The 16,384-nt window shown below is 42.2% G+C and overlaps 1 protein-coding gene across 1 annotated transcript; it reads left to right on the forward strand.

The window, feature by feature from the left end:
• The first annotated feature begins 567 nt into the window (after positions 1–567).
• Positions 568–14,716, forward strand: LOC144520988 (NUAK family SNF1-like kinase 1). Its single transcript, XM_078255141.1, has 7 exons — positions 568–1,211; positions 4,983–5,103; positions 6,052–6,203; positions 7,808–7,873; positions 11,518–11,637; positions 12,093–12,225; positions 12,335–14,716. Exons 1-7 carry the CDS (start codon positions 882–884, stop codon positions 13,531–13,533), a joined length of 2,121 nt encoding a protein of 706 aa, XP_078111267.1. The 5' UTR covers positions 568–881; the 3' UTR covers positions 13,534–14,716.
• The last annotated feature ends 1,668 nt before the right edge of the window (positions 14,717–16,384 follow it).

Genomic DNA, 16,384 nt, shown 5'->3' on the forward strand with positions numbered 1-16,384 from the left:
TTTGAAGGTAACCCACATTCTAAAGCCAGCAAGTTCAGTTACAAACAAGAACTTAATTGTTTTGTATCTTTATAAGTGTATTACTGATTGGTAAAGCACAAATAAATGATTAACTAACTGTTACACTGACGTTTTAGCCATAACAAATGATAAACCTAAGTAAGTCTTATTATACAGCAGTATAATCACTTTTTGCATGGTCTTTTTATAAGGTTATATGTGGCGTAATAAATTGACACGAATTAAGTTTGGATTTTAAATAAAACAAATGAATTTAATCCTGTGGTTTTACCAACCACCATTACCCTTTCTGGCTGACTTCAAAGTCTCTGCTTCCTCACAATTTCCTCAAAGTCTTCTCAAGAATTTATTTTTATCTGAGTTCCCCACATGGCAAAGCGTCACAAACATGTCTGACTGAAGTGGTGGATTTAGGGTGAGTGTCTGACCCGCATGACATTCCGTACATTCCTTCATCTCCTCTGTCCTGCTGCTGAGCCGCTCAAATAAGAGCCAACGGAAAACCCAAAATTATCTCAAATGTGTGTGACGCGCCGGGATGTTGCTATGAGAGCTGGCCTTGGAATGAGGAGGCCCCGCCCATTGCTCCGGACCATGTGGTTCCCATCGCTCCTGTTGCTGTGTTTTTGAGAGGGTAAAGGAGGAACTACACTGCTGCGACTCAAATGGATCGGATGGGTTTTGTTAATGTGCTGATATTTAGCAATTATACTAGTTTGTTGCTCTGATAACGCTCTCCATGGGCAACTGCTTGGTCACTGACAAGCGCTTGATCTGCTTTTATTCAGAGCTCAAAGTAATTTGGGGAGTCAGTCCCAGTAACGGGTGCTCCTGACAGGTGCGCACAGTGCGCAGAGAGGATGGGCAGACGTGAGGCACACAGCAGAGGCGCAATGAACACGAGCGACCGCTCCGAGCTCGGTTGTCTGCGGAACGCGACATCCAGCGGCCACCGTGCCGGTGAGGAGTCCCCGAGGCTGGGCACCCGCCGTCCCTGCAGCGCGGATAAGTGGCAGAGAAACTCAGACACGGAGGCGGTGGGCCCGGCACCGACTGCCACAGCGCCGATGGAAGTGAAGAAGCACCAGCACAAACACAACTTGAAACACCGCTACGAGGTGATGGAGACTCTGGGGAAAGGCACTTATGGCAAAGTGAAGAAGGCGGTAGAAAGAGCAAGCCTGGAGACGGTGAGTTTTAGTAAACAAAATAATTGTTGCATGTTGCAAAATAAGATAAAAAATAGTATATGTGCCTAAGGAATGCTTTTATTGTATAATCTTAAATATTTAACACGCAGAAATGTAGTTGATAATGATGATGGTGATGGTGATGATGATGATGATGATGACGATGAGATTAAGAAGGGTAATGGTACACTATGATGAACCTATTTAAACCTTTATAAACATGTTTGACCTCTTAACCTCCAACCAAAAGCTTTATAGAGATAATGTAATATGTGATATGCTACTCATGCTTTTGTCTTCAGCAGGAGGTATTCAGTAGTCTCCCTGTGTGTGTGTGTGTGTGTGTGTGTGTGTGTGTGTGTGTGTGTGTGTGTGTGTGTGTATGTATGTGTGTGTGTGTGTGTGTGTGTGTGTGTGTGTGTGTGTGTGTGTGTGTGTGTGTGTGTGTGTGTGACCATGATTTGTTGCTGCGCCAAGAATGTTGCCCATTGGTTATTAAATATTAATGTGGAGGTGGAGTTTAGCTCCTGGATGGTGTGTGTGTGTGTGTGTGTGTGTGTGTGTGTGTGTGTGTGTGTGTTTTCTCATGAGCTGATGCTGAACCCAGTTCTTGCTTCCTGTGCTGCCAGGCTGAGATGCCTTTGGTCTGACTCACTCAGCACTTGAACAAGGGGATATAATTACTGCTCTCTCCAATTTGAGTTTGATTACCTTTACCAGAACACAACCACACACATACAAACATGCACATACTCAGACAGACATAATACAGTGATATAATTGGGGGGAGTTTGGGGGGGAATGCTGAATTCTTGAGCCAGGAGCCAGCACATACCAAAGATTCTTTGAAACAAAACAGACATTATTTTTGGAAACAAGGCCAGGGGGCTGTTGTTTGAGGAGGGCAAAGGAGGAGACAGTTTTAGAGCAAGGAGGAGACAGTAGGTATGAGATTACAGTAAAGAGCTGAGTTGAGATTGTTCCTGTAAAATGTCTGAGTTGTTGTTCTACCTTGCTGCAGGCGGTGACTAATGTACAGGATGAAATGGAAGGAAAGGATGATGAATATCAAGTCTTGGGTATGCAGGGCCACTAATCTGTAATGTAGGTCTTTTACATTGGCTAGCAGCCTGACTTGTCTGGAAGGCTGAACCATGTTAGAATAAAAATAACATGTTTTTGTTTTGTGTAATGTACATTTTGATGTTTATAAAAAGTTACTTCACCAGATATATGCAGCTTTTAACTTTAACTTGTAACTAGCTAGATGAGAAGATTCTCTCAGATATGACAGACAGGAGAGTGGTATCAATCTTCTCATCTCACTCTTAGCAAGAAAGAGAAGTACTAGTATTTCATAAAATGTCAAACAATTGCTTTAACTAGGCCGTTTGTCTTTAAGAGGTAGGCATGAAAACGCGAACCATGCTAGCTGAAATATATACTGAAACAGTTTATTGTGTGGCCCTACTTGTCTTTTTGCATTAAGCTTGTGTAATTGTCCGTTTCATATCTCCCATTATCTATACACAGCATAGTACTGTAGTTCCTTGTCATGGCAAGGGATTGTGCGTGTGTGCGTGCAAGCGTGCGGGTGTGTGTGTAGCTGGACGGTCAGGTCAAGGGTCTATTTGGCAAGTAGCCTGTATAATCCTGCTCTTTAATCTTTCACAGATGCAACAAGGATCCATAGGGATGCTCAGACTCTTGGGATGTGTACTTGTGTGCGTGTGTGTGTCCATGAGTTTGTCTGTGAGAATAACAGGACAGGAAGTCAGTGAGTTGCCACCCCCAATCCCCATCACAACACTAGCAAAACGCCTGTAATCAGTCAGGTTGCAATGTTGTGCAATGGGGAAACATTGTTGTCAAGACACAACCAGTGCACTGAAGCCACCGCAATAAATATGAAAGAGAAGAAGAGAAGAAGAGGATAAATACATAGTCCACGTTATCTGGTTTAAATTAAGTCTTATATGGCCGTGCAGAACATCGTGCATCTCTCTGTACATATTGCACATCTGTATTGGCTGTACCATTACAACTTGTACGGTATGTTCCTCTACTACACACATTATCTAATAATGCAAAAGAATATTTGATTTAATCTGTATGACTCACACACATAGCTACTAATGCTTCCCTACATGCATCCTGTTACACTTTGGCATTTTTGGCCGATATCTCAAATGCAGCACATTATGTGCATGAACATTGAGATATTGTTCGTTAGAAGGATACATAGAGGTCATACTACATTTTTTCGCACAAGGGTGAGATCATACCCACACTTCCTCTGCATACGCGCCCCTCTAAAAATGCTTAGTGCCCTGGGCCCAGTGTGTGGCTCTCTTCTCTGTGCTCTGCTGATCAGTAAATGCCCCAGTCCAGGGGGTAAGTCAGAGCTTAGATGGATAGTAAAATACAATCTTGTTTGCCCTAAATCCATGTACTTTGGCATACTTCATCTATTCCGTTACCTGTCCTGTTAGCTGCTGCCTACATCCCTGCAGCTTATTTCATAGTCTCCCTTTCTCTTCCTCAAGTTGCTTTTCCAGCCAGCAGGTACAGTATTTGGGTCAGAAAACATTCATGAGCATGCATGCGTACACATGTTGTTAGCTCCACAACCACTGAATATGCATTGCCTAATCTTTTGTCCCAGTTCCCCTGGCCGGACAGAGATGCCACATCAGTCTGGAGTATAAAAGATACAAACCTTAAAACTTGAATATTCTCCTTCACTGGATAGCGTCATATCAGTTATTGAAGGTCATGTCAGTCCAGAGAGTTCCCTGGAGTGTGTTTGTGTTGTGTTGCATAACCATTGCAGTTGGTGGAGCGTGTGAATTGTTCCAATGTCTTGTAGACGTTTTTTTCCAGTGGCTGAGAGTGCTGGAGTTGTAACCGAGTGTAGAGGCCTGCTCGTCCATAGGGACATTGTAGAATTGACAGAATTATACAGGGGTATGATCATTTTAGGATGTCAACCTCACAAAGTAGCCCTGTAGCCTCATCTGCACAGTACATGTTTTTCTCTCTTTTTTTATTAAGCTTATAATATTTCTAAATAGAACACCCTGATGTGTGTTTATTGGTCCGCCTCCGTCTTGTCTTTGTATGGTGCCATTTTGGTGACCGTTACTTCATCCAAAGAGGTTTAGGGGCTCATGTTGTGTCTGTCATATGTGTGATCAGTGGTTGGGGGTTAAATCGGGGTACAGTGAGTGCCTGGGATTAAGGAAACAGAGTGTGAACAGTGCAGCTGTCAACCTTCTGCCTCTGAGCATGCTCAGATCACAGGAGACACATCCAGCCCTTAAAACCCACGTAATCACCTCTAATACCCACAGATTCTATTTGTGGGTGTGTGTGTGTGTGTGTGTGTATCAACAGTATGAATGTTTTTGTTTCCATGTATGTCTATGCACGTAATACATGAACTGTCCATTCATTATGTTTATCATTTTATGTTTGTTCACTATTTTATGACTCGAGCTGTGAGGGTGGCAAAGGGGTAAATTGGGGAAATTGGTGGGTTTGCAGAAGAATGAATTGAAGAGGAATCTGTGTTTGATGGCAGCAGATCTTCTGCAACAACAATCATTGTACAAAGTATCACCAGGGTAACAACTGTCCCCTGATCATCTAATACTGTCTTCTTGCTGTGGAAGATTGTGTGATCCAAATATGTGTCATATGAACACAAAGACATTATTTTTCACTGTTCATGTGACATGCACAGACTCAATAGAGTGTCTTCTTTCTCAGGTGGCAATCAAGTCGATCCGCAAAGAGCGCATCACTGACAACCTGGACAGAATTCACATCCAGAGAGAGATCGAGATCACCGCCTCGCTCAGGCACTCCAACATCATACGCTTCTACGAGGGTCAGTCTGAAAACACAACACAAGTCTCAAATATCATTGTGAATTATTATTTAGTCTCATCACCAGACAGATTTTTAGACTCTGAATGTTTCAAAGAAAGTGACTGTACATAAGGCAAAAGATATGCAGATTTGATTTATAATCAATGACTTACAGTACAGGGTTGTAGTGCTGTGAAATCAAAGTATCCCTTTACCGCATTAGTCAGGAGTCCAACAATGCCCATGAAGGATAACGCTTCCAATAGTCTATATTTTTCTTATTAACAAATTCTACTTGAATACCAAAACCAACAATTAATTGACCTTAATAAACAAGTTTACCCTATCTGTCTTATCTGTCCAAAGCCTAATATAGCTTCTTCCTCTGTGTCATAGACCTCTATTGATGTCCAAAAATAATGAGACACATAGTCTTAGCTTATTTTGATTTGACCCCACATAAACCAACCTGCTACTGTAAATACTCACTAGAGCACTGAATCCGCAGCTGAAATAAGTCCCCAACAAGTGCACTACTTACTCCTTTGGAGGTGGAGGAGGTCTAACACATTGTTGGTTAGGGTCTTTAATGGGATTTGTTTACAATAACAAAAATATAGAATTTCGCCAGCCCTATCATTTAGAAGTCTCTAATATTTAGTATATCCATTGTTGGATGTTCATGTGAATGAGACATTGTATGGGATACATTTGACTAGATTTCAAATTTATTTTGAGGGAACAGGTTGTTGATCACTACTAACTTCACTTAATTAAGAAGTAAGAATCTCACCTCATGAAACTCGTACACGTGACCAACAGTGTGCCCAATTTCTGGTTCCCTCTTAGTTTAAAAAGATGCAGAATGCAGAGTAGCATCACTTATTGTTGTATAGTGAAGGTTATCATATCATATAAACACGTCTGCATTATGCTGACCTGTAAATGTGTCCTGTGTCCTGTGCAGTATTTGAGAGCCGGGATAAGATTGTGATAGTGATGGAGTATGCCAGCAGGGGAGAGCTGTACGATTACATCCAGGAGAGGGGGAGACTGCCTGAAACAGAGGCCAGAGGCATCTTCCGACAAATCACATCTGCTGTCCACTTCTGCCACAAGGTTTGCAAACACACACATACCATAGATACATTCTTCCTGCAATACACCACTGGAATTCAGTATAAATTTGGTAACCACATGTAGGCACGTGTGCAACTGTGCACAAGCAAATACAGTACCGCTAAATCCACTAAAACCTAATCCTAATACAGCAGGAAAACATGACTTGCTTTTTCAGATCTCTCTGGGTTAAGAGCACATTAAGCCTTGATTATTTTTCACAGTCACACACTGACACATTTAACAAACACATTGCCTTTAGGCGAGAAATAGGCAATAGAGTAACAGAATTTGATCAGCACTTTAACATTTTTATCTGACTTTCATGAGCCTGGAGAATGCCTGGAGCCTGGAGAATGCCAGTTACGTCCAGTAACTTAGTTCAAGCATGAAGCACTTCTGTCAGTCATCGTCTTAAACCCGCCCCATGTGAGGTAGACGGTTGTGATTGGCCCAGTCCCGGTACTCTTCGGCTGAAAATCAGTTTGAATGGGAGGGCGGCCAGATGTATCTGCCAGAGCAAATGAAACGTGAACTGGCAGACCTGTCTGGTTTCCTGGCTAGAATTCAACAGCTGTGCGAGAACAGAGGAATTACCAAGGAAATACATACATCTTATTATCTGTGCCTTGCAGTCAGCTGAGTTGGATATGAAAGAAATTCTTATTTTGGTAGTTTAGCTTCTTCCTCAATCCCTCATATTAAACTCAGAGATTATCATTCCTCTCCTGTAGCTTTGTAGTAGACGGGGAGGTGGATTTTGTGCTCCTCATGCCCTCAGATATTGTCCCAAAATAGACACGAATGTTCCAGCATGAATGAATTATTGAATTTGCCTCTGAGGTATGCAGGGCACATGGAGGGATTACTGAGGCTTCAAAAGAAGAATGAAAATAATTCTTTTTTTGTGCTGTCCTCCAAATCCGTTCGTAGTCCTTTAAAAATAGCAAGAATAATAACCTGGTTAATCACATTGATTTATTTTGTTTTTCTCATCTTGCATACATACTGTACATACTGAGAACAAAATGTTGTCTAAGGTAATTTCCTCCACTTAAGTGCTCTGAAGAGGATGTAATTAACAAAAAACAAGAGGTTATTCTGGCTCATCAGCCAGTGGTTTTAAGAGAAACTGACAGCAACATTTAAAGTTTCCCTGCGTCACACAACTTCCTGGGTGGTCACAGTTATCTATAACGGCATTGTCTCTTCTTATGATTTTCTAGCTATTCAATGTCAGGGAAACATCCTTCGAACATCCAGTGTAGTCTTCCTTACCAGGCTCCACAGCTGCCTACACTCTGTGGCCTATTGTTGGCTCCCATGTGCTTAATGCCATCAGGGGATCAAATTGCATCTCATCAGATTAATTAACCCAATCAAGGCACTTCCTCATGTCTGTTGATGATTAAACAGCCTAAGAGCCTTTCTCAAGGCATGTTAGACACGCGGCCCTGCAACACGAGGCCCGAGTGGAATGTTAATGGTTCGCCTCATGCACCACAGGCTGGGTTTGTATTGTAACTTTTAGACCCTTCAAACATCTGACTGTAAACAGTAGGGAGGAACAGCGCAGGACCTCATGTGTCTCTGCTCTCTTGCAGAACGGTGTTGTGCATCGAGACCTCAAGCTGGAGAACATCCTTTTAGATCAAGATTTCAATGTTAAGGTAAGATCTATAAACCATGAACAAACAGAGCCTTCATATCTCTTTCCAACAAGTGTGATAATGATGCATGTTTTGGGAAATAAATGAGGATGTCCTCACCAATACAAGATATTTATCCCTGGATAAAAAATAGATAAGTCTTCTGACAAAAGCATTGTTGGCCTGAGAGTTAAATACACCATGCCCCTGATTGAAGGCATGAAGGCATACATCTTTATGACACACTGGCAGATACATTTCTTCTTTTTCCACTGCTGCTGTATTTAGCATCCTGAAAGGAAGCCTCACATAGTCCAGCTAGTAATGGCTTATCTTGCCAGCTCCAAATTGAAATTCAAAGTGCACATTCAGAATATATATTTGACACACAGTCATTTTAATGTGTTGTTAAGCCATGCACACTGAACCAGCACAAACATACTACCAGGTCTTATAAAAGAACCCAGGGGTAATTTTTGCCTTATTTGGGTATTCCTCTCCTTATATGGGAGCTGTGCATGACCAAAGGGGAATGCAGGGAATCCAGTGGCAATCGGAGAGTTTTAATATAAGTATAGTCTGTCCATCAAAAGAAAACACTATGTGCGGTCCGCTCTTCATTCATCGCAAACCTCAGCTTCACAAACATCAGCCTCTCACAGCATCCGCTGCAGGAAATGACCAAGCCTCTGTGCAATGCATGTGTGTGTTATATCTGCACGATAGCTGTTTAATGGCATGTGTAGAAGGCAGGCACAGCCAAACATGGAAGGTAAAATGTTGGTCTTGATCACATTTGAAGTCACAGATTGTGATTTGACAATATACTACTACTAAACTTGGCTTTGATTATTTTCAGTTCAAAAGAGGCAGAAATCTGCACTTATTTTTCTTTTTTTCTGAATGGAGCAGTTTGAAAGTGTTCACTTAATGTATTCATGAAGTATTTTAAACACCGGTATGTATCTCTGGTAACTTTAAAGACAATTTAACACTAACACACACACGTTAGCTTGTAGAAAGAAAAGCTGTATAAACTGCACAACTGACTTGCTCAGTCCACACATCATTATTGCCACTGCACGTGTACTGTAATATTAACTGTAAGCTGGCTTGTATACACAGTGCCATTATCCATCTGTAAAGGTCTCTGCTCCCCTGAACCTCTGTTCCACAGAAATAAAGCTGTCACGCTGAGTATATTTAACACCAAAGGGGCTGATAGTGGACTGGTGCTCATGTTAATAACCTCTTCAGATAGAGAGGAGCCTCGGTATGTCTGCATATGGCTCCCGCAGCCTCGAGTGAGTGATTGTTCAGTTATGTGAGTGTAAGCAGCCTGATGTTTTTGGCCCTCTCCTCTTTCCTCACTCACACTTCCTCTGGCAAACGCTCAGCATACCTATTTTTGGCTCCTTTAAAAGGAATTGTTTTTGAGTTATTGTGTTTTGCCACATGGGTGAGAGTTTGCAGTGCATACTCACTGAAAAGGAATCTGGATTGCGTGAGGAGCGAGTTAGTGTTGACGTGAATGAGCGAAATAAAATTTATAAAAGGGTTCAGTGTTAACCGATTAGTCCATTATGTCATAAAGTTAAAGTGGTCCTTGTTATCAGCTGTTTAAGTTATGTCATCTGTGATTGTCACATAAACCATTTTGTTTATTTGGCACTAAAATATGACACACACTGGGCTGGTCTTTTGTGCCCACAGCTGTGAAACATTTGAATGACGCAATACTTGTTTTTTCTGACATATGGGTTGTATTTTTGTTGTATGTATTGTTTTGAGTTTTTTAGGTTTTGTATACAGTGGGGCAAAAAAGTATTTAGTCAGCCACCAATTGTGCAAGTTCTCCCACTTAAAAAGATGAGAGAGGCCTGTAATTTTCATTTTCACAAAAAAAATCCAGAAAATCACATTGTAGGATTTTTAATGAATTTATTTGCAAATTATGGTGGAAAATAAGTATTTGGTCAATAACAAAAGTTCATCTCAATACTTTGTTATATACCCTTTGTTGGCAATGACAGAGGTCAAATGTTTTCGGTAAGTCTTCACAAGGTTTTCACACACTGTTGCTGGTATTTTGGCCCATTCCTCCATGCAGATCTCCTCTAGAGCAGTGATTTTTTGGGGCTGTCGCTGGGCAACACAGACTTTCAACTCCCTCCAAAGATTTTCTATGGGGTTGAGATCTGGAGACTGGCTAGGCCACTCCAGGACCTTGAAATGCTTCTTACGAAGCCACTCCTTCGTTGCCCGGGCGGTGTGTTTAGGATCATTGTCATGCTGAAAGACCCAGCCACGTTTCATCTTCAATGCCTTTGCTGATGGAAGGAGGTTTTCACTCAAAATCTCACGATACATGGCCCCATTCATTCTTTCCTTTACACGGATCTGTCGTCCTGGTCCCTTTGCAGAAAAACAGCCCCAAAGCATGATGTTTAAACCCCCATGCTTCACAGTAGGTATGGTGTTCTTTGGATGCAACTCAGCATTCTTTCCCCTCCAAACACGACGAGTTGAGTTTTTACCAAAAAGTTCTATTTTGGTTTCATCTGACCATATGACATTCTCCCAATCCTCTTCTGGATCATCCAAATGCTCTCTAGCAAACTCCAGACGGGCCTGGACATGTACTGGCTGGGGACACTTCTGGCACTGCAGGATTTGAGTCCCTGGCGGCGAAGTGTGTCACTGATGGTAACCTTTGTTACTTTGGTCCCAGCTCTCTGCAGGTCATTCACTAGGTCCCCCCGTGTGGTTCTGGGATTTTTGCTCACTGTTCTTGTGATCATTTTGACCCCACGGGGTAAGATCTTGCGTGAAGCCCCAGATCAAGGGAGATTATTAGTGGTCTTGTATGTCTTCCATTTTCTTATAATTTCTCCCACAGTTGATTTCTTCACACCAAGCTGCTTACCTATTGCAGATTCAGTCTTCCCAGCCTGGTGCAGGTCTACAATTTTGTTTCTGGTGTCCTTTGACAGCTCTTTGGTCTTGGCCATAGTGGAGTTTGGAGTGTGACTGTTTGAGGTTGTGGACAGGTGTCTTTTATACTGATAACAAGTTCAAACAGGTGCCATTAATACAGGCAACGAGTGGAGGACAGAGGAGCCTCTTAAAGAAGAAGTTACAGGTCTGTGAGAGCTAGAAATCTTGCTTGTTTGTAGGTGACCAAATACTTATTTTCCTGAGGAATTTACAAATAAATTCATTAAAAATCCTACAATGTGATTTTCTGGATTTTTTTTTCTCATTTTGTCTCTCACAGTTGAAGTGTACCTATGATAACAATTACAGGCCTCTCTCACCTTTTTAAGTGGGAGAACTTGCACAATTGGTGGCTGACTAAATACTTTGTTGCCCCACTGTATATTGCCTGCTTTCTAAGTAATTTTTTTAGGATCACTTAAGATCAGTCTTTTATTTATTAATAAATATATTGTTTTGAATACTTTGTTTTAATTCAGTGGGTAGGTGGCTTTCTGAGCTACATTTTTGTCTTTTGGAATAAAGGTTAGTGTTGCTGTCTTTGATGTTGTCTGCTGTGACTTGACTGGTTTCACTTGTAATTTGTCTAGTTATCACATTAAGTTATTTAGTTGTAGCAAGGGACACAAAATTCCTATAATTAAGATGTAATTTCTCTGACTCTGCAGCTGGCGGACTTCGGTCTTTCCAATCATTTCCAGAGGGGCACTCTGCTGCAGACGTACTGTGGAAGTCCGCTCTACGCTGCCCCGGAGATAGTGAAAGGACTGCCCTACCAGGGGCCAGAGGTGGGTCAACATGCACAGCCCTCGCTGGTTTCTTTAGGAGAAATTAATTGATGCACCACAACCAACCAAAGCAGTAAAGTTGTGGGCACTGAAACCAAAACAATGAGCTGAAAGACGGCAAATTGCTCTGTAGAGCTGAGGAGAACTACAGTCTGGTGATAATTCTCTTTTTCATTCACATTTTTTTTTGTTACACATCATTTTCATATGCTGCAGAAGAAAGACCACAGTAAATTGCTCTGGCAAAATTAAATTTTTAATATCTCAAATATTAGATTTCATAAAGCTGTAGAAAATCAAAACGTGGGGCACATTTTCAGACACTCCCACTGTAATTTTTGTCAGGCTTAAAATTATATCAAATCATGCACCACCTCATTGCATAAAAAAAAAAAAAACAGAATGTTATGAGTTGGCAAGGCATGTTCTTCATTATGTGTGTCTTTGTATGCTAGGTGGACTGCTGGGCGCTGGGGGTGTTGCTGTATGCCCTGGTGTACAGCAGCATGCCATTCGATGGGGCTAGCCACACCACACTCACAGAGCAGATCAGCCAAGGTCGCTACCGCAGACCCAACCCCCCCTCAGGTAACCCTTTACAATGTCCACGTTTACATGTTCTTATTAGTGTCCTGTTAATTACAATGTTTTAGTCAGTTTAGCTGCTATAAATAACTGTTGACTCTGTTCCCTCCAGACGCCTGTGCTCTTATCGACTGGTTGTTGACAGTGCGTGTGGATGAGAGGGCTACGATAGAGGACGTGGCCAACCACTGGTGGGTGAACTGGGGTTTTGAAGAGAGTGTGTGTGACTGCCCTTCATCTCCACACCAAGAATGCCCCTCCCCCCTGCTGGCTCGCTACATCGACTGGCAGAACCAGGTCACAGCTACCAGCAACATGACCGGTGACCCAGGGTGCCTATCCTCGGACTCCTCCCATCAAGCCCAGCTCTCTCCCCACCCCTTTTACTTCAGCTTACCTCTGAAGAGCGATCATGCAGGAGGAGGAGGCGGAGGAGGAGGAGGAGGAAGGGTACGTGGAGGAATGTCAAGTCTGAGGAAGTCACGCAAGGAGAATACAATTCCCCAGACTGCACTGGGAGCTTGTGGTGGTGCCTCCTCCGCTGCCATTTCCTCCACTTCCACCATTGAAAGAAAGAAACCCAAAGGTATTCTGAAACCCCAGAGGAGTTTTGACTCAGTCTTTCACAGCCCTCCCAAAGAAAACTCTTCCTCCCAATCGTGTAACGCTGCTCCCCAGCCTTGTCGAACACATACACTTACCCACACACATGCTGATGTCCTGTCCACCAGCCTGCCAGCTCCCTCTACATTCAGTCAGCCCTCATCCAAAATGCCCAAGAAGGGAATACTGAAGAACTTGTATGGAGGGGAGTCGGGTTATGGCTCATCTTCAGACAGAAGGAATCCTGGAGCAGAAGTTAAAGAGGGGGGTGATGCAGGTGATTTGTGCTCCAACAAAGCACACACTTGTCTCACAGTGGCAGAAGACAGCCCCACCATGCGCACAGAGGCGGTAAGAAGAAGGAAGGGGATTCTGAAACGTAACGGCAAGTTCTCTCGCAGTCTGGATCTTCCTGATGACCACCGCTCAGCCCACACAATATTCCCCGAGGCTCTGCAGCAGCTCCTCCAAGCTACAGGGGGCGCGGAGGGGCACCACAGCCGCCCCTCCAGTGTGGTGAGCGAGGATAGCCTCTTCTCCTCCGATTCTTTTGACCTACTAGACCTCAGCACCCAATCCCGGCGCAGGATTTTCTCCCAGGGGGTGCATCACAGCGCCTGCAGCTCTGAGGAGGACCTGGAGCAGCTGAGAGCTGAGGCAGACAGAGGTGGTGAAGATGGAGAAGGACAGAAGGACATGCTCACATAAACCTAAGGAACAATGGAGACATTAGTGTGATGAAGAATTGGGTTGATTGAACACCAGTTCTTTATTTCACTTTTCTGTGACAATCGGTGCCTGTCATCTTGAAAAGACTTTAATGAACTCTGGAAAGGTTGCATCTTGAGATGCTTTATATTGTCAATGTTAGGAACAATTTCTTGGCATATTTGTCCGTATTGAATGATAAATTAAACTCGTTGCCATTTCAATTGTATTCTGAATGGGCAGACTGATCTCAAAAAGTGCCGTATGTATGACACGCCAATTCATATGCCATTTTGGCGTGTTATCAAGACGCATAATCGCTTTTTAGCATGTTTATCAACGCCGTTTGGCCTCCATTGACCTCCATTACCTTGTGATTGCGTGTCAATTTACGCCGTAGCGAGTAGTATGAAAGCCCGAAAATCCGCATAGGGAGGTTGGTTGGGGTGGTGGATGGGTCAAACAACACAGGACTTTCACCCAGGAGACTGGGGATTGTGTCCCACGTGTCACGTTTCCTAAACCCAACCGTCGCTTTCATCTTTTCCTAAACCCAACCCCATTATTGTTTTCCTAAACCTAACCGTCCCGTTGTTCTTTTCCTAAACCCAACCCCGTTATTGTTTTCCTAAACCCAACCGTCCGAAAAGTGAGTATGCGTCTTGATAACACGCCAAAATGGCATACGAATTGGCGTGTCATACATACGCCACTTATTGAGATCAGTCTGCAACCCGTTCGCTGTATATGGCATAGACATACACGCGGATAGCTCAAAATGCAACGTGCTGTATACAGCGTAGACATACACGCGGATAGCTCAATATGCGTACAGATAACACGCCACTTGCTTTAGAAAGTGGCATGTATGTTTACGCGAAGTCATGATATCACGTTGGAATGTGAGGCAATGCAAAAAGTGACACCTAAAGGGGATCCAGTGTCTGCCAAATTGCAGAGATGGGGCCTGAATGTGGAAGAATGGACAGTCTGTTTAATGAACTCACTCTGACCTCACCTGCACCTGCAATAGATCCGCTTTTTAGATTTTACAGCAGATTTCTGTTCAGATGTAGGTATGGACCAGTATGAGATTCTGACGGTATAACCTTCATCAAAAATATCACGGTTTCACGGTATTGTAATTACAGTTATAAATGTATTATTTTTGAAATGTCTGGGATGTTTGAGTGTCCATTGAACACAATGTTTTTATGTTGAAACACACTGCACACTGGCAGGGAGAGGGATTTCTAAACTGTTTAGAAAAAAACAGCACATACCTTAGGAACGGTATGATACATTTTAGTGGTTTTGAAACCGTGACTTTTTCAAACCGTGGTATACCTTGAAACCAGTAACCGGCCCATGCCTATTCAGATGAGCCTTGAAAATCTGAGTCTGGATGAGGCCATCTGGTAAAGTTAGCACTGCAGGTTTTTGGAAGTGATAACCAATGAAGATGATGAGAAGTATAACCAAGTACCATCTTAAATATGTGAATCCATTATTAGTATAGCGTATCACTTAGCTGAAGTGGAAAAGTCGGTGTATCGACAAAAGCTAAATGCGACAAATTGTAATTAAAACAGACTTTGTGTATAAATTATGCCATACAGGCAGCGTGTGAGACAAAAACATCAGATCTGTGTGGTCTAATGAAAAGACTAACGTTTCTCAAACTAACACATAAAAACAACACTGTAAAGATTTGCCAGATTTCACTGCTTTCCACCGTTTAAGGTTTTGACTGGCATTCTTTTAACCACGTAATCTAGTTGCGCCCTCTTCTTCTGCAATGATTTTGATGGCACCTTTAACTGTTTATCTTGATGTTCTCAATTCCTAATATTCACGTAATGGGATGTAAATGCACATTAACTTGCATTTTGTTTCGCCAATTTCTAGAAATCTGGTTGACGTTTGCGGTTAAGTTTACATTTAACAAATGGGTTATAAGACATTATCATGTATTTGCAAGCAGATATATGGACATTAGTATGTGCTTTTTTTGCACACTAGAGGAGTTATTGTTGCTGACTATACATTAATAAATGCTTAAAATGACATTTATGTGTTGTAAACATTTATTAAATGTTTATATACTGCTTATAACTGCTAAATAGGGGGAGTTTACCTATTTCATCACATTATTGAGTATATTTGTACTAAACAGTAATGTACTGTGCACATTTTGCCTCTTTTGCACTGACAGACACAGTGTGAATAGCAGATGGATCACATTGCTTTTTATCGTAAGACACGACCAGTGCTGCTGTGGACATAAATATATGCAGTAGATGTATGCACTTTTTAAATCTGTAATTTCATATTGTGAGAAAAGAATGTTGTTCATTTTGTTCAAGCACTTCATATTTTGTTTGTTTTGTGTGTGTGTGTGTGTGTGTGTGTGTGTGTGTGTGTGTGTGTGTGTGGGGGGGGGGGGGGGGGGGGGGGATTAAATAAATTATTTGAACCTAAATAACTTTGTTGTTTTTCTGGTGAGATAACAACAAAAGCAGCAGGAGATGAGAGATGAATTGAGCACATACTGCAGCTTTGAAAAGAGTAAAGATAAATATTATGAAGTGCAGATGTTGTGCTGTGAAAAATAACATTTTAAGACAAATCACCCTTTTAGTCCAAATGTTTCTTCTCCATAATCAAGAACCTTTACTCCTTTTGGCCCTGAGCACAAGACACAATACAGAGAATTCAAGGAACGTTGTTTATAAAAGACCATCCATTTAACTAACTTCCAGAGTCCTGTGCCTCCATAAACACTCCTACAGACTGTTTTCATAATGGTTCATGTACTTAAATAAAAAATGCATTTGATAGAAGAAAGCCC

The sequence above is a fragment of the Sander vitreus genome, chromosome 7 (genome assembly GCF_031162955.1).
Source record: "Sander vitreus isolate 19-12246 chromosome 7, sanVit1, whole genome shotgun sequence".
Lineage (NCBI taxonomy): Eukaryota > Metazoa > Chordata > Actinopteri > Perciformes > Percidae > Sander > Sander vitreus.

Excerpts from the sequence above, each read along its gene's own strand:
- LOC144520988 (XM_078255141.1), top strand. The coding sequence starts at position 882 with ATGGGCAGACGTGAGGCACACAGCAGAGGCGCAATGAACACGAGCGAC. Across the intron at positions 5,104-6,051 it reads CATCATACGCTTCTACGAGG|TATTTGAGAGCCGGGATAAG; the intron begins GTCAGTCTGAAA and ends TGTCCTGTGCAG. Across the intron at positions 6,204-7,807 it reads CTGTCCACTTCTGCCACAAG|AACGGTGTTGTGCATCGAGA; the intron begins GTTTGCAAACAC and ends GCTCTCTTGCAG.